At 40.0% G+C, this 14,289-nt stretch overlaps 1 protein-coding gene across 3 annotated transcripts in view; it reads left to right on the top strand.

Annotated features, from left to right (window-relative positions):
- cadm2a (cell adhesion molecule 2a) overlaps positions 1 to 10,907 on the top strand; it is a 311,927-nt gene extending 301,020 nt beyond the window's left edge. For 2 of the 3 annotated variants that reach the window (XM_084731248.1, XM_084731246.1), the window contains 2 exons: positions 7,459 to 7,581; positions 9,407 to 10,907. In XM_084731248.1, the coding sequence (XP_084587374.1) occupies positions 7,459 to 7,581; positions 9,407 to 9,525 (242 nt within the window). In that variant the 3' untranslated portion in view covers positions 9,526 to 10,907. The remainder of the gene's footprint in view (positions 1 to 7,458; positions 7,582 to 9,406) is intronic. The other variant, XM_084731247.1, reaches the window with a different exon arrangement.
- The last annotated feature ends 3,382 nt before the right edge of the window (positions 10,908 to 14,289 follow it).

The raw sequence follows: 14,289 nt of genomic DNA, 5'->3' as shown, positions 1-14,289 counted from the left end.
TGAATGATTAGCAGAAGTAATTTGTTTTCAGAATCTAATTAATCCACTCTGACCCAGCAAGCAATAATGTGCAAGGACACACACAAACACACACACACACATGTCTTGGTAACGATGCCTCTTTTCTTGTCTCTCCGACTCCCTCACATGCATGGGTGCATTCATTCAAGAGTGTACACACATGTGTCTTTGGGCCCTCTGCTACAGCCTCCAGGGACTCTTTCATCTTGGCAGTAGAGCCAGCATTAGATGCAGATTGGTGAATTTCCAGTCTCAGCCAAAAAGTTGGGCATAATTGACTCATCGAACAAGTGAAGTCTGCAGGCACTTTACACCACTTTCTCTCCTTTACTTTCTCTCTCTGTTTGCAGGGACTCTTTCCTTTGTGTCTCTAATTTTCACTGCAGCAGAAGTAATGCAGAGTAATGTCTGTCTCTTTATGTTTCACATTTAATGATGTAATGGAAGCTATTAGGGGAGAAGCATAAAGGTTTTATTTATTTGATTTATTATGTTTGGTCATAGTTTATTTCAGGTAATCAGGCCATATCTTATATAAAGAGTATATAAGAGTATTTATCTCATAAATAAACAGGAAACATCATATTAGCAGCAAAAAGTACACATCAAAAAAGGCTCACTTTAACTCCCAGGGCTGCCAAGGTCTTGTCAGTGCTTCTCATGGATCTGAGTTCCTGTTAACACAAAGTAATATTGTCTATTTTAACACAGGACAGCGATATACACACACACACACATTCAAAGATTCCCTGACCCGCACCACAGATGCAAGGACACTGCAGCCGTATAAGCTCATGCTTAAGATAGCTGCTGCTTTATTGATCTGAGCAACTGAACCCATTGCGTCATAGAGCTATATCTAAGATAGGGAGGAAACGTGTAATCCAAAAGAAGGAAAAGATGCCCATAAGGGATGAATTTTAATATTAATAAATGTAATACCAAGGGGGCAAGAGAGAAAGAGAGAAATATGTAAATCTACAGTATGGAAAGGCCAATTGAGGTGCATACTGATATGATGGATTCCAGGATGCTGCATCTGATCATTTGAGGTTGTTACTTTAAAAGATGACTTCGGATGAAAGACAGTGGCTGTAAGTCAGGCTCAGGAGATGTGGCAATAATACTTTACAAACAAACTTTGCAAACATCTCCGGTGAAGTTCTTCAGAGAATGAATGTTTGAAAACACATATGAAATATTACAGATTATATCATGTCAGTTTACAGTCTTCCAATTTTAACCAGACAAAGCTGTTTACATCTCATGAGGAAAGAACAAATATATACAGCTTTATTGGTTTCATTATAGCTCACGGGTGTAGTGCTGCTGGAGGCTCCGACACTTTTTCTCTGAGTGAGGAAAATGAATATTTGCATAATCCATTTTTTTAAGTGCTTGGATATCAAATCGTCACTAAAGCATTTGGCCTTGATCAGACAGAGCGCTGTTTTTGCAGTGAGCAGCGTCTTTTTCCAGTTGTTTTCTATGTTGATGACACAAGTGTGATGCAGACTTGCAGTACCAGAAACAAAGAAAAATGCACAGAAAGACCAAGCTCTCATGTGGACTGACAGCTGCATAATATTCTCATGAAGAAAATATTCATTAAATCAGTTTAACAGTTAAAAGCTGACCAATGTAAACTTGCCACTGTAGGAGCTGTGGTTACACGACCTGAAACAAGGGTGTAGATTGAGTGTGATGCACAGATGGGCTCTTGAGTTCATCCAAATCTGCATGTACACATCAATAATCAATAAGTATTATATCCAATTTAGAGACCAGCACCTCTACCTGTCCCTTTAGGCTATTTTACCTTTTCAGTCAGGTCCAGCAGTGCGAGCTTTTCAGGTGATTTCTTTATTGTGTGTTGTATTTATGTATGAGTCACAGAGAGGCCGCTTCCAGTTTAATTTTTATGCATGCAGTAATGTCACTGCAGCGAATATCGTGGGACATCTAAGCAGCAAAACCCAAAACTGTATTTAACTGAGCATGTTCTAACCTGACAAGACAGATGAAACTCTCCAGTAGAAACAGAATTAAATGACCAGTTGTGCTACTGTGTTCCCGTATGTAAGCGCGCACAGAGAATCTCTCTTATTGGTGAGACACACACCATTTCCCACCTGCAAACCATCCATCATTTACCAGAATATTAAAGTGCATGTAAGGGAGAACTAAGCACTAGTGAATTGTGGAGTTAGACTGGTAAATGTTCAGGAGGTACATGCATCACTAGTGCGGGCGCATGCATGCACGTGTCATAGGTGTGTTCCAGCACTTAAACAAACAGCGCTACACCCTGGTGAAGCTAATATCACAGTTAGGATGTTATCAGAACTTCATTATCTACTCTGTATTTACAGCTAATCCTTCATGTTCTCAACCCAACCAAGTCAAACCTCTTGGTACTCAGATTCCTCAGCCATCTTAGATATTTAATAGATCTTCCATTTGCATTTTTATGGAGGTATGAAGAAACTAGACTTAACTGCTTAATGTATGATTTTGCAGAAACTGAGGTCAGATCAGGCTAGCATAAAACAGGGGTGACGGCCTGACTGAAGCAGGCAATTCAGCTTTTTCTTCTATGCTCATCATTTCTCTCCATTTGAGCCCTTGATGAAATATTTGAGCTCTCAAATCTGTAGTACAGTATGCTTCATATTCCTCCCATAAATGTAATTATATGATTAGTCATTTAATCTGACCAAAATTACAGTGTTTCCAATTGTTTCCATTTCCAGCCTTTACACATCCTCGTGAAAACTCACACAGTGTCACAGTCACATATCCTCAGTAAGACCATATGGAGCAGATCAGATGAGAAGTTAGTGGGGCAGTTTAAGAGTAACACTTTTGGTTCAGTCCGGCCAAGCAGTGGCTCACAGAAGCCCTGAACCCCTTTAATTTATTAAACAAGCCCAACTCGCTAGGCCAGGCGACAAGGAGAGTGTTATAAATATTAAAAGAGGAGTTTGCTCTGCCACGCTCCCATATTAAATCACACAGAGAAGAATGTATGTGCCCTTATTAAAAGATAATGTGTTTTGGACCCATAAAAATGTATAACCCTCCTCTCTAGATCCCTCTTCTCCTTGTCGCCTTCCCTTTTCCGTCTTGCTCCAGCTGAAATTTCAGCCTTTTCCTGTCCATCACTCTGTATTTTTTCATTTCCTTTCTCTGTGTGTCTTCGTACGCCCTTGCTGTATTTTTCTCCTCCCCTGAGCAGCAGTGGACAAGAACAGAATACATAAGAACACAACTGATGAACCGTGTTTTGAAGGCACTCGCATGAAAAGCATTTACTGTAGGTTATGATGAATTTATGTTACTGGCTTGTGTTGCTTCATGAGTTAATGGAATACTCCACTGAAACCTAATCTTGAGTATATGAGTATCAAATACACCCTGTTGGCTTGAAAGATACTTTCAAAGAATACTCCACCAATTTAGTATTGCCCTCTGAAAATAGTGTTGGGCTAAAAATGGATAGATCAGAAACAGATATGTGGTCTTTTTTATTCCTATAAGCTACTTCTTTGTCAAAACCTGGTGCCTACATTACTCAAAATACAATTCCTGCCAAGTTAAAGGTTCAGTGTGTTATGCTAGTAATAGCTAGTAGCCTCACACTGCCAGTGGGCTGCAGAGGTCGAGTAACCTCACTTCTTTCTGACTCCATGCTCAGAGTTTCTTCATCCTCAAACTTGTAGTCTTCACTGTCAGCCGACCCTGACTCAAGTAACATCACTTGAGGTGATTTATCAGACTTTGTGGAGCTAGTTGCCGACTCTCCAAGACCTGGAAACTGACTTTAGGCTTATTTAGTTAAACATTAGATGCTGAGAATCCGAGGACACACCATGGTAGCAACTTGTCAATCATAATGTGGCCAATCACAAGGTGGTACCATGGTTTATTGCCTATTTTACTCTGAGTAGGACCACAATTTACAAAATGAACATCTCGATGTATTGAACACACCTCCTAAGCTAGCAACTGAGACCGTTAACTCGATTAACAGTCAATAATACTGTTTGCTGAGTTAAAAAAATGAAATGAGAAGTAGGTTCATTTCGTATAAGCTTACATACTTTCAAGCTTCTTTTTGCAACCAATGGAGTCACTTCCTGCTGGCCATTAGAAAGAATGTAGTTTTAAGGCATTTCCATATTCACTTCACTTTCCATAAATTCTGTAGCCATCTCTAATGACCATAGTCCATCTCGATTCATAGAGGCTACGGAGACGTGAAAAGATTCAACAGTCTGACTGAGTTGTCGCTTGGGATTATTTAGTTTTTTTGGGATTATTTAGTTTTTTTTATATATATGTATTGCATTTGGCTTTAATTTTGTAAGATTTAGTAAAGTCAGCCCATACTTTTGATTGTTTAATCCTGTTAGCCATGGCGGGAGAGCATAGAATGTAAACACAAAAAAATACAACTTCCAAGGTAATGTGATGCTTACAAGTTTGTCATCATTAGAGGATAGTTAGAAATTTGAAAATGCCAGATACAACAGAGCAAATTAATGTTACATAAAAACCAATAGCAGTTTGTCCAGGAGCTTCTTGATATTTTAGTACTGATCAATCAGCAACTGGTACCAGTTTAGTATTGGTTCTGCCCATCCCTATTGATAACTCTGACACATATTTTGCCCTGACTTGAAGTCACCATTGTAATCTACCATAACCTCCATAAAGGGTCAAGCCACAATCTTTTCAGAGCAACCTTTCAGTTCTGCTCATAAAACAGATTTATCAGTGGAGTACTCTCTTGCAATAGTGATGCAGTAGCAGCAGCACGATCAGACTACATGTCCTGGAAGTGTCAAGGGATTTGACTTGCAGCCCAGCATCTTGGACATGACACCAGCATATTGCATGGCCAAAGTGTGTAGCAGTCTATAGAAGGACATACAACTGCCCGGTCATAGCTTGTTTGTGGCTGCACTGGGTTGTAACAGCCGGACTGAAGTGCAGCAGTCGGACAGTGAGTGTGTGTATGATGGTAAAAAACGCTCACTGTCCTGACAGATAGAGGTGAGGAGACACAGCCATGTGTGTAACTAAACGCCTCGAGTCCTCGCCCTGCTGGGCCGTGCCAGGGGAACATTCCTCTACTCTCTGCTCCACTGACCAAGCAGAACTGCCGCACAGTGAAACCACACTAACACACTCCTTTGTGTGTGTGTGTGTGTGTGTGTGTGTGTGTGTGTGTGTGTGTCGGTATGAGTGTGTGTTTGTCCACTGGGAGGCGGTGAGGTGTGACGGCCTGGTCACTCGGACCATGGAGAGTTATGGAGCGAGAGCAAGCCAGCTGTTCAATTTGGCCACATGGGCGGACACAGAAAGAAAAGGAGAATACTGAAGAGAAACCGTGTCAATATACGACGTGTGCTGTGTGTCTAAAGCAGCCATCTATCACTGCTTACCCTTCCCTGGAACTGCCATATTTTAGCTATCATGAACCCACATACACCTACAGAGTGACAGGGTTGTATGTGGTGTGCCCTGACGCTCTGAGAAGGATAATGAGATGAGTGCTAATTTCTCAGGTGTCATGGACTGATATGAATAATACAGGCTATTCTGTTACCCATCTCTCCCTCCGTTGTCAACTTTTTCTGATTCCCTTACAGTAGACAGCATTAGCGTCACGTCCCAACTCATACCTTGAATAGGCTGTGAGCCAGACTTTGTGAAAAAAATGAAGTCAGGGTGAATAAAGGAAATGAGCTATTGTTGAAGACGTTTGATGGGTCTTTGCATGGGGAATGAACAGCCTCATCAGGAAGATTCTACAATCTTCATGACTCTGCACTCTTAGAAATAAATGTGCTAACTAGAGCTATAAAGGGTTCTTTGGCTTGTCCCCATAGGAGAACCCTTTTGGTTCCTGGTAGAACCTTTTGCAAAGGTTCCACTTGAAACCCATTTAGAGAGTTCTACCTAGAAGCCAACATGAAGGGTTATACCTAGAACCATCTATTCTACAGAGAACCCTCTCTGGGGGTCCAGTCTAAAATCTTTCTACCTTCCAAGGCTGCCACCTTTTAGGGAATTCTAACAAGAACCTTTTTATAATCCAAGATTTTTAACTGGAACCCACAGATTTTGTTTGATTTTACAAGGGTTTTATCTAGAACCTATCAAGCAGATTCTACTGAGAACCTCTTTCATTCATTTTCTGTAACCGCTTATCCTCAATGGGTCGCGGGGGGCTGGAGTCTATCCCAGCTGACACTGGGCGAGAGGCAGGGTTCACCCTGGACAAGTTGCCAGTTCATTGCAGGGCTGACACATTTATGCTGCATGTCTTTGAACTGTGGGAGGAAGCCGGAGTACCCAGAGAGAACCCACGTGGACACAAAGAGAACATGCAAACTCCACACAGAAAGGCCTAAGCCACAAACTCCGTCTCAAACCGTCTTACTGTGAGGCAGCAGTACTAACCACTGCACCACTGTGCCACCCCGAAAACCTCTTTATATTCCAAATATTTTATCCAGAACCTATCAATAGGGTTCTGCTGAGAACCTTTTTCTGTTCCAAGGGTTTTATCCGGAACCCTTTAAGAGGGTTCTACCGATATCCCTTTTACATTTCAAGGGTTTTATCTACAGCACAAGCAAGGACACAAACATCCTTCTATATTATGTTACAAAAAAACCTTGACCAAAGAGTTTCAAAAAGGTTCTTTGGATGAAAAGGGCTCTTAACGGAACTCTTACAAAGAGTCTTACAAAGAAACCTTGACAAACCCTTTCTTCAAAAAAGGGTTCCTCAGAAGCCTTCAGGTAGAACCCTTTTGGAACACTGATTTCCAAGAGTGTACTGTCATTCCAACTGCTGTTTCCAACAGCTGGAGACATGTAGCAACTCTCTAACAGCCAATTCATTTTCCCAACAACAATCCTCCCTCGCCAAGAAACAGAAAAAGACTGATCTTTCCTTTTTATTTTGCGTGTGATGATTTATTTACTGTGTACCACTCCTCCACCGCCGCCCGGTTTGCATGTTGGGGATTCCTGCGGCACCGTTGGGGTGATCCTGAATTATTCACTTCTTTTTTTTTTTCCCAGAGTCCCTCTTTCATTCTCTTTTTCCTTCATTTTGCAGGGCGAATGTGTGTCTGCCTGTAGCTGCTCTTTGTGTCAACGTGGTGTCCGTCTGTCTTCCTCTGTCTCTTATTTTATTATTCTCAGAGAGCGAGGCAGCTCTGCTCTGACTGCATGATGTGAAAGGAGAGAGGAATGACAGCAGCTCATTAGAGCAAGAACGAGCTGGAAATAATCTTCTTTTTCCTCCTTGCTCTGTTTTGTATTGTCTGTCTTTTGCTGTTCCCCTGCCCTCGCTCCCTCACCTCGCCAACCAGCGCCTTCATCTTCTCTCTTTGTTTCTCTCTCTGTCTCTCCTCAGATCCCAACGCTGTGGGGCAGCACGGCACTGACCATGCCTTGATCGGAGGAGTGGTGGCTGTAGTGGTCTTTGTCACCTTGTGTTTAATCATTGTTCTGGGAAGATACCTGGCCAGGCATAAAGGTAAAACCACAGTGGACCAGACCCGAGTCTCTCAGGGCTTATGGAACTAGTGGAGCATGTTTTACCTACCCCAGTAGACCTCCGAGTTCTTCCCCAATTCCCATGTTACAAGTACAACATACCTGCAGTGGAGAAAAAATTCCTGCACACATAGATGGATGCCACCAGTGCATACACAAAACTCGCTGGGTTATTATTTTTTCTATTTTCAAATAACAATGCAGAAATTCAGTTGTGTTTTGAATGTTATTATGATACTGGGGAGAGAGAGGCCTAGGGCAGTTTAATCCCATGCCCATGATTGCCAAATTTTGCCTAGAAATAGTCATAACTCAGTAAAATCTGAACATGACATGACATTATTATCTCCAATGTCCACAAATCCACTGAGAAATCAAAGAAAAAAGATGCTCTTTAAAACAGAACATGACTGAGAACCATCACATTTTAACATTTTCAATGCAGTGATAATTGTCTGTACAGCCAAGTCATTATTTTGCAAGTCACAAGTAAGTCTCAAGTCTTTGTAGACAAGTCTCAAGTCAAGACTGACAAGTCTGACATCAAGTCTTAAGTCCTAAATTTTGAGTTTTGAGTCCTAAACAAGTCATAATGTAGCAGTGAGTTTCCAGCCTTGATGTTAGCTACGCATTAGCTTGCTAACTATGTTAATATTAGCCTCAATTTACTGTTTTTTTGTGCAATTTCAAATGTCAAACAAAGTTGTAAATTGTTGCGTCACCATCTGTAATTTTTTGCATAATGCATTTTGGTTTTTGTTGACCACCACATCATTTTTGTACATGAACAAAATTATCTTTGGTATTATTTTTTCCAACCAGAGCTCAGTAACATAATGCTCTCTCCTGCAACCTGAATGGATGCTGTCAGATTGTTCATCATTCATATTGACTTTGTATTTAAAATGAATTAATGTGTGACACATCAATTTTAATCTAGTACTTTCTAGTATTTTCTAGTCTTTGTTTTTGTCAAGTCAAGCCTAAAGTCATCGAAGTTGTGACTCCAGTCTGAGTGCCAGTTTGACAAAATGTAAACAAATCCAGGTTAAAAAGAATGGGGCTCAAGTTTTTGCCCATAGCATAACTCACTGAATCCATGGCAACATGATACTTCCTGTTTACATTCCTCAAACGATTATTTGTATCCCCCGAACAGAAGAAAGGGAAATAATAACAATAAGTGTTAAAAAACATTAATAATAACCGTTTCATGTTGTAGTATCAAATTATGAGCAATATAAATTCTAATATTGCTGGAACACTCACACTCTTCTATATCCATTCACATACCATACAGATATTTGTTACCCAAAACTGCTCTAAAACATATATGATATGACTCACATGCAAATTGATGGCATTTTTGAGCAGCCCAATTTATTTAGAAAATAACAGTACAGACATGCCATGATAAACATGTAGCAAGTCTGCTAAAGAGAGAAAAACAAAGAGGAAAGTACATAGGGTCAAAGTTTATGGTCAGTTTCCAACAATGATGCTACAAAATTGAGCTTGTATTTAAAACTGAGAGTTGCATCACGTTATTTGGACGAGAAACTTTAAACCTTGACTGCCACCATTGAGAACAACGAAGGTGTTTGTTGATGCAGAGTTTTACACACTTACCTTCCGCTACATTTACATACCCTGCACTATCCTAGCTCCTCATCATTTTGCATATGAATTATGTAGCATTACCGATGTTGTCTTCAGATGTGTTTCTCGCCTCAGGCAGCGAACACCATGCAGGGCTGCTCTGTATTTGTTTTCCTTGATATAGGTTTGTTTTTCCGTTTCCTCAGGAACATACTTGACAAACGAGGCCAAAGGAGCGGACGATGCGCCTGACGCCGACACAGCCATCATCAACGCTGAGGGCAACCATGCACACGCAGAAGAAAAGAAAGAATACTTCATTTAGACTGCAGAGGGAGCTGTGCAGCTCGCTCTTTCCCCCTTTCAATCTCTGTATCTCTTTTTCTCTCTCTCTCTGTCTCCCCCCTCTTTTCTTCTCCACCTCTGACCACTGCCCCCGTTGTGTCAACGAGGAACCCGCAGGCAGTCCACAGACAGAGAGGTTTCCCAAGTGTTTTTTCTATTATTGCCTTTTGTTGAGCCCATTTCTATCATTTACATCTTGTCTTTTTCTTTCTTTCTTTTATTTTTTGGCAGCCGGTGTTCACAGGCAGCTTGCCGGTGCTGCTGAAGTCATCCCCTTTCTCATATTGTTACCCATCTTTGACATGAATGCCTGGAAGTCTGTATATCTACCATGACTGCTTCTTAACATGATCCCCTTGTTCATCCTCTCCCCTCTGAGCAGACACCCAAACACATACTATATCCCCCTTTGTTCACACACTTTGTCCACAAACACATATCATATCTCACATCAACACGGTGCCTAAAAATACAGACGCCATTGAACTTCTGTCAATGCCTTCATGTATCGTCTGTCAGTAGCAATGTAAATGCTTCGTCGATGGTTAAACTGGACCGTCGTTTCATTGCTTAGCTCACAGCTTTTGATTATGCATTGCGTCTTTTTTTATTTGAATGAAAAATCTTTGCTGTTTACGCCTTATACATGTCTATCACACTGAATATGGTACTTTTAGATGATCCACCATCCCCCCCAACCCCCCGCCCCCCTCTTAAATAGACTTGTAATTAAACAGTTGACCCTTGTAAGATAAGAAGAAGGTTTTGTGTAACACTGTAGCAAGGTTTGTCAGATAAGTGTATAATATGATTTTCATTCTTAGGGTATAGGGGTAATAAAGGGTAGTGTGGTATTGTTTAGATCAGAGAATACACAAAGATGCTAGATGAAGCATTCCATTGAATAAATCAATCGAGTATATAAAAAACCATTAGCTAAATCTGCCGTCCCTATGTACTTTTGTCTGTATATTCCTGCACTGTCCAGGCTGCAGTTTAGCGAAACACCAACACCTTCAGTGTCCTCTCGACAGCTTACAGTAGTTTGTGATTCACATAAAGGGTTCGGGTGTACAGAAAGAGTCGATTTCCTCTCTCGAAAAGTTGTATAAATTGTATTGAAGTTAGTTTTAGCTTTTCACTTTGAATTATTTTGTTTATGTTTATGCCACATTGAAATCATTTTAAGGCTTAAATTCGTAGTTCAGATTATTTGAAGTGTGGCGGTACGACATACCAATTGATAGTGTATTACCTGCAGTAGATGCCAGTCCTCCCAGTTAGGAGAAGAAGACTGAGGCACCAGTTCAGAAGCTAAGCAATGAACTGCTGTGGACAGGTTCAGCAACAAAATGTATTTTAACCACTTGAAAAAGGTCCACCTAAAAAAATATATCAGATTGTATGCTATTTTAAGAATATTTTTACCCCTTTACCTTTTCCTACGGAAATCTGCCATTTCATAACCCAAATATTGTTCTCTCCAAAACAACCAAACTCCATAGGAAAAATTAATAATTTAATAATTTTACTCACAGAACTGCTGCTCTGATCTGTTAGCCTGTGTGTTATTATGTGACATTTTTTATTGTGCTTTAAAAGGATTGTTCCAGTTCACCAGTGTTGCACAATAACATAAACAGAACGAGGCCGTGGTAGACCAGCAACTCCTGTGTTCTGCAAGGTAAAATTGCAGATTTTGCCTATGGAGTTTGGTTGTTTTGGAGAGAGTGATATTTGGCTTATATAACACCAGTTTCCTGTCAGATAAGGCTGTCTGACAGCAAAGAAAACATCCAAAAAGAAAGATGTCCAAAATCCATACACTTCTATTGATTTATGTAAGTGGGCCTATTTTAAGTGGCTAAAATATGAATTGTTGCTGACCCTGTCCACAACAGTACATCGCTTAGCTTTTGTGCTGGCACTCCTCTCTGCTTCTCCAAACTAGGTGATTACCAGCTGGCATCTACTGTATCTAATACGATCACTTCATAAATTCCCAATTCACATAATCTGAACTATCCTTTCAAGGACCCCGTGAAATGTAAAATTAAACATTAGGAGTTAATATGGGACAGAAACAACTACACAGTTACATTATGTGAAGGAAATTTAGTGTTAAATTAGTTTTCCTCACTCTTTCAGTAATGTAATTTTGATTGATACCTCTTGCAAGCTTGAGGTCCAGGCAGCTTTCCACACAAATTTCTGTTTGTTTACTGGCTCATAGATAAACATCCAATCATAGTCTTACTTTATACAAATATCAAAACATCAGTTTCACCAAAAAAAATCCTATTTTCCACCTCCAAATGTCGGTTAAACCAGTTTCTAATGTTGCAGATATCACCAACACGTCGCATACTCCCACTTCTCAAGCTGCATAACTGCTCTTCTTATTTCCATTTTGTCAGAGTCGCTCTCCATGAACTGAACTTTGATTTCCATTTCATGGGGTCTTCAAGCAAGAAAAAAAAAAAAAAAGAAATAGTGTGTGAATGCTGGGTCATAGATCTGCAGGGGCCTCCTTTCCAAAACTAAAAAACTGAAGACAAATAGAGAAGCACAAAAATGTCTGAATGAGTAACTGTGTTCCTTTGCCAACAACTAGATCGCCTTGGGAATGGTTCTTCTATTCAAATGGGTAGTGGAAAGATGACAGGGCAGTCTTTGATTCAATTCTGGAGAAAAAAAAATACAGTGCATCTTTCTGAAAATGTAAGCTAAATCATGTTTTTATATAAAAAAAGAAAAATGTTTCTAATATTTTTTGGTTTAAATGGTTCTAAGCTCCCTGCTGTATATTGTGTCTGCTAAAATGTGGTTGATTGTGAAAATTGCTGTTAAATTCTGGATTCCCATATTCCTTCAAATTTGTATATTAGCCACCTTATCTATTTCCTTTTTTCATTTTTCACAGCATAATCTTTATTGGGAAAACTTTTAAACAAATGTAATTTTTGTTTTTGGCACAAGGCATGTATATAATGTGTGAAAACTAAACTTTGGTAACACACATTAGCATGTTTTTGTTTGGTTCTTTTTCATGTTTAATTTATTTGAATTGAAGTTAAGAATAGAGAACCACAATGAAAGGATGCTTGTAATTTAATTTTGGAGAACAGTGGCTTCTTGTGTTTGTGACGTGCGCTTAGGTGCTACAGATCTGAAAGATTTGGTATTGTAGAAAATAAGATTGAACCAAAAATAAAAAAAAGGAGATTACCAATGTCAGTGAAACAAATCTGGAACAATCATGGTGTCCTGTACATTGGCATTTTGTCCACATCTGTCTTCGCCGAATCCTTAAAGGAGCCATGTGTTAAGATATGGTCAGAAATGAAATTCAAAACATCAAGAAAAATAAATTAATATTATCAATAGATTGAGAAGAGCAGTTACAACATTACATAAAAGTTATGGCCTTATGTCACAGACATCTACATATTGTTTTGATATCTACTGAAGTTAGCATGCTATCTAGCTAGCCCTGGTTTGTCCTGTGTCTGAACATGTATGCAAATGGCACATTTGCTACTTTCACAAGCTCTTTGACCTTTTTAGTCTAATAAATAAACAAAATAAATTCACAAAATGTCAAGAAAGGACATATTCTCACACCTATCCTCCATAATAAACCGTAAACCTTTTGAATTCAAGTTTCTGTCTTTTGCCAAACAAACGGGAGCTGTTTCATTAAACACACTTCTCTCCACTGTTCAACAATCACCATCTGAAAATAAATCCTTATTTTGCCACGTTAGGTGTGAAAGTATCCAGGCCCGTTGCCTCTGTGAAGCCCGACCTCCTCCTCATCGCTCCTGGAGTCAGAGTCCATGACAGAGCCGCAGTACATCACCTCAGCACAGTTTTTCCCTGTCGTCAAACTGGCCTCCGTCAGTCTCGGAGGCTGTATGCGCTGAGAGGCTGTTAAGCTCGGTTTAGTTGTCTGCGGTTTAAACTGAGCTAACAGCAGCAGGCAGGCTAGTATGTACTGCTTCATGTAGCATGCATGGGACATACTGATATGTCATAACATGGTGCCATACTTCGTGCTCATATGTCATAGTCCATAGTTAAAGGAAAAAGTATGAAATTTGGAACGGGTGCAGACTGTCATGAACTCTCAGGGCGGCTCTGTCAGTATGACTTAATTTACACTGCGCACAGGACTGTGGGGCCTGAAAAACATCCTGGCTTGCATACTGCAAAATCTGACTGGACGCAGTAGGACATCCTGCTATTTTTTGCATTTCACATTGGGACACATTAAATCTTCTGGCATACTAAATAGTATAGTAATATGGGTATTGGAACGCACAGACTAGTTACAGTTACATGAGAGAATATAGTGAGCAACGGTTACTCTGGTGACTCTGGCGAATTACCTTCAACAGATTACCATATCTTACACATTGCTACTTTAAAACACAAATTGAAATTGAAATGCATCAAAAGAGACATTACTTTCATATTGGAGACAATGAAAGTTTCACACACGCTAAGACGAGCGTAACATGTCCTAGTAAACAGCCTCTCTTTTTCTTATATATATCCCTGCCATTGGTCTTTCATCAGTTTGCAGGAATTTGGCTGATTTACTCTCCTGTGAAGGAGCGATAAACACTGTGGCCTCTGGAGCTAAAGACTTAAAGGCAAAGCACTAATCTACTAAGAGGGAGCGAATTATTACCAAGGGCAATAAAATAGTGGGCCCAGCTGTCTCCAATTCGATGGCCAA

Source organism: Lutjanus erythropterus, chromosome 11 (assembly GCF_056507025.1).
Source record: "Lutjanus erythropterus isolate fLutEry1 chromosome 11, fLutEry1.hap2, whole genome shotgun sequence".
Taxonomy (NCBI): Eukaryota; Metazoa; Chordata; class Actinopteri; order Lutjaniformes; family Lutjanidae; genus Lutjanus; species Lutjanus erythropterus.
Note: the sequence above shows the minus strand (reverse complement) of the source record. Positions and strands in the feature narration are given on the sequence as shown.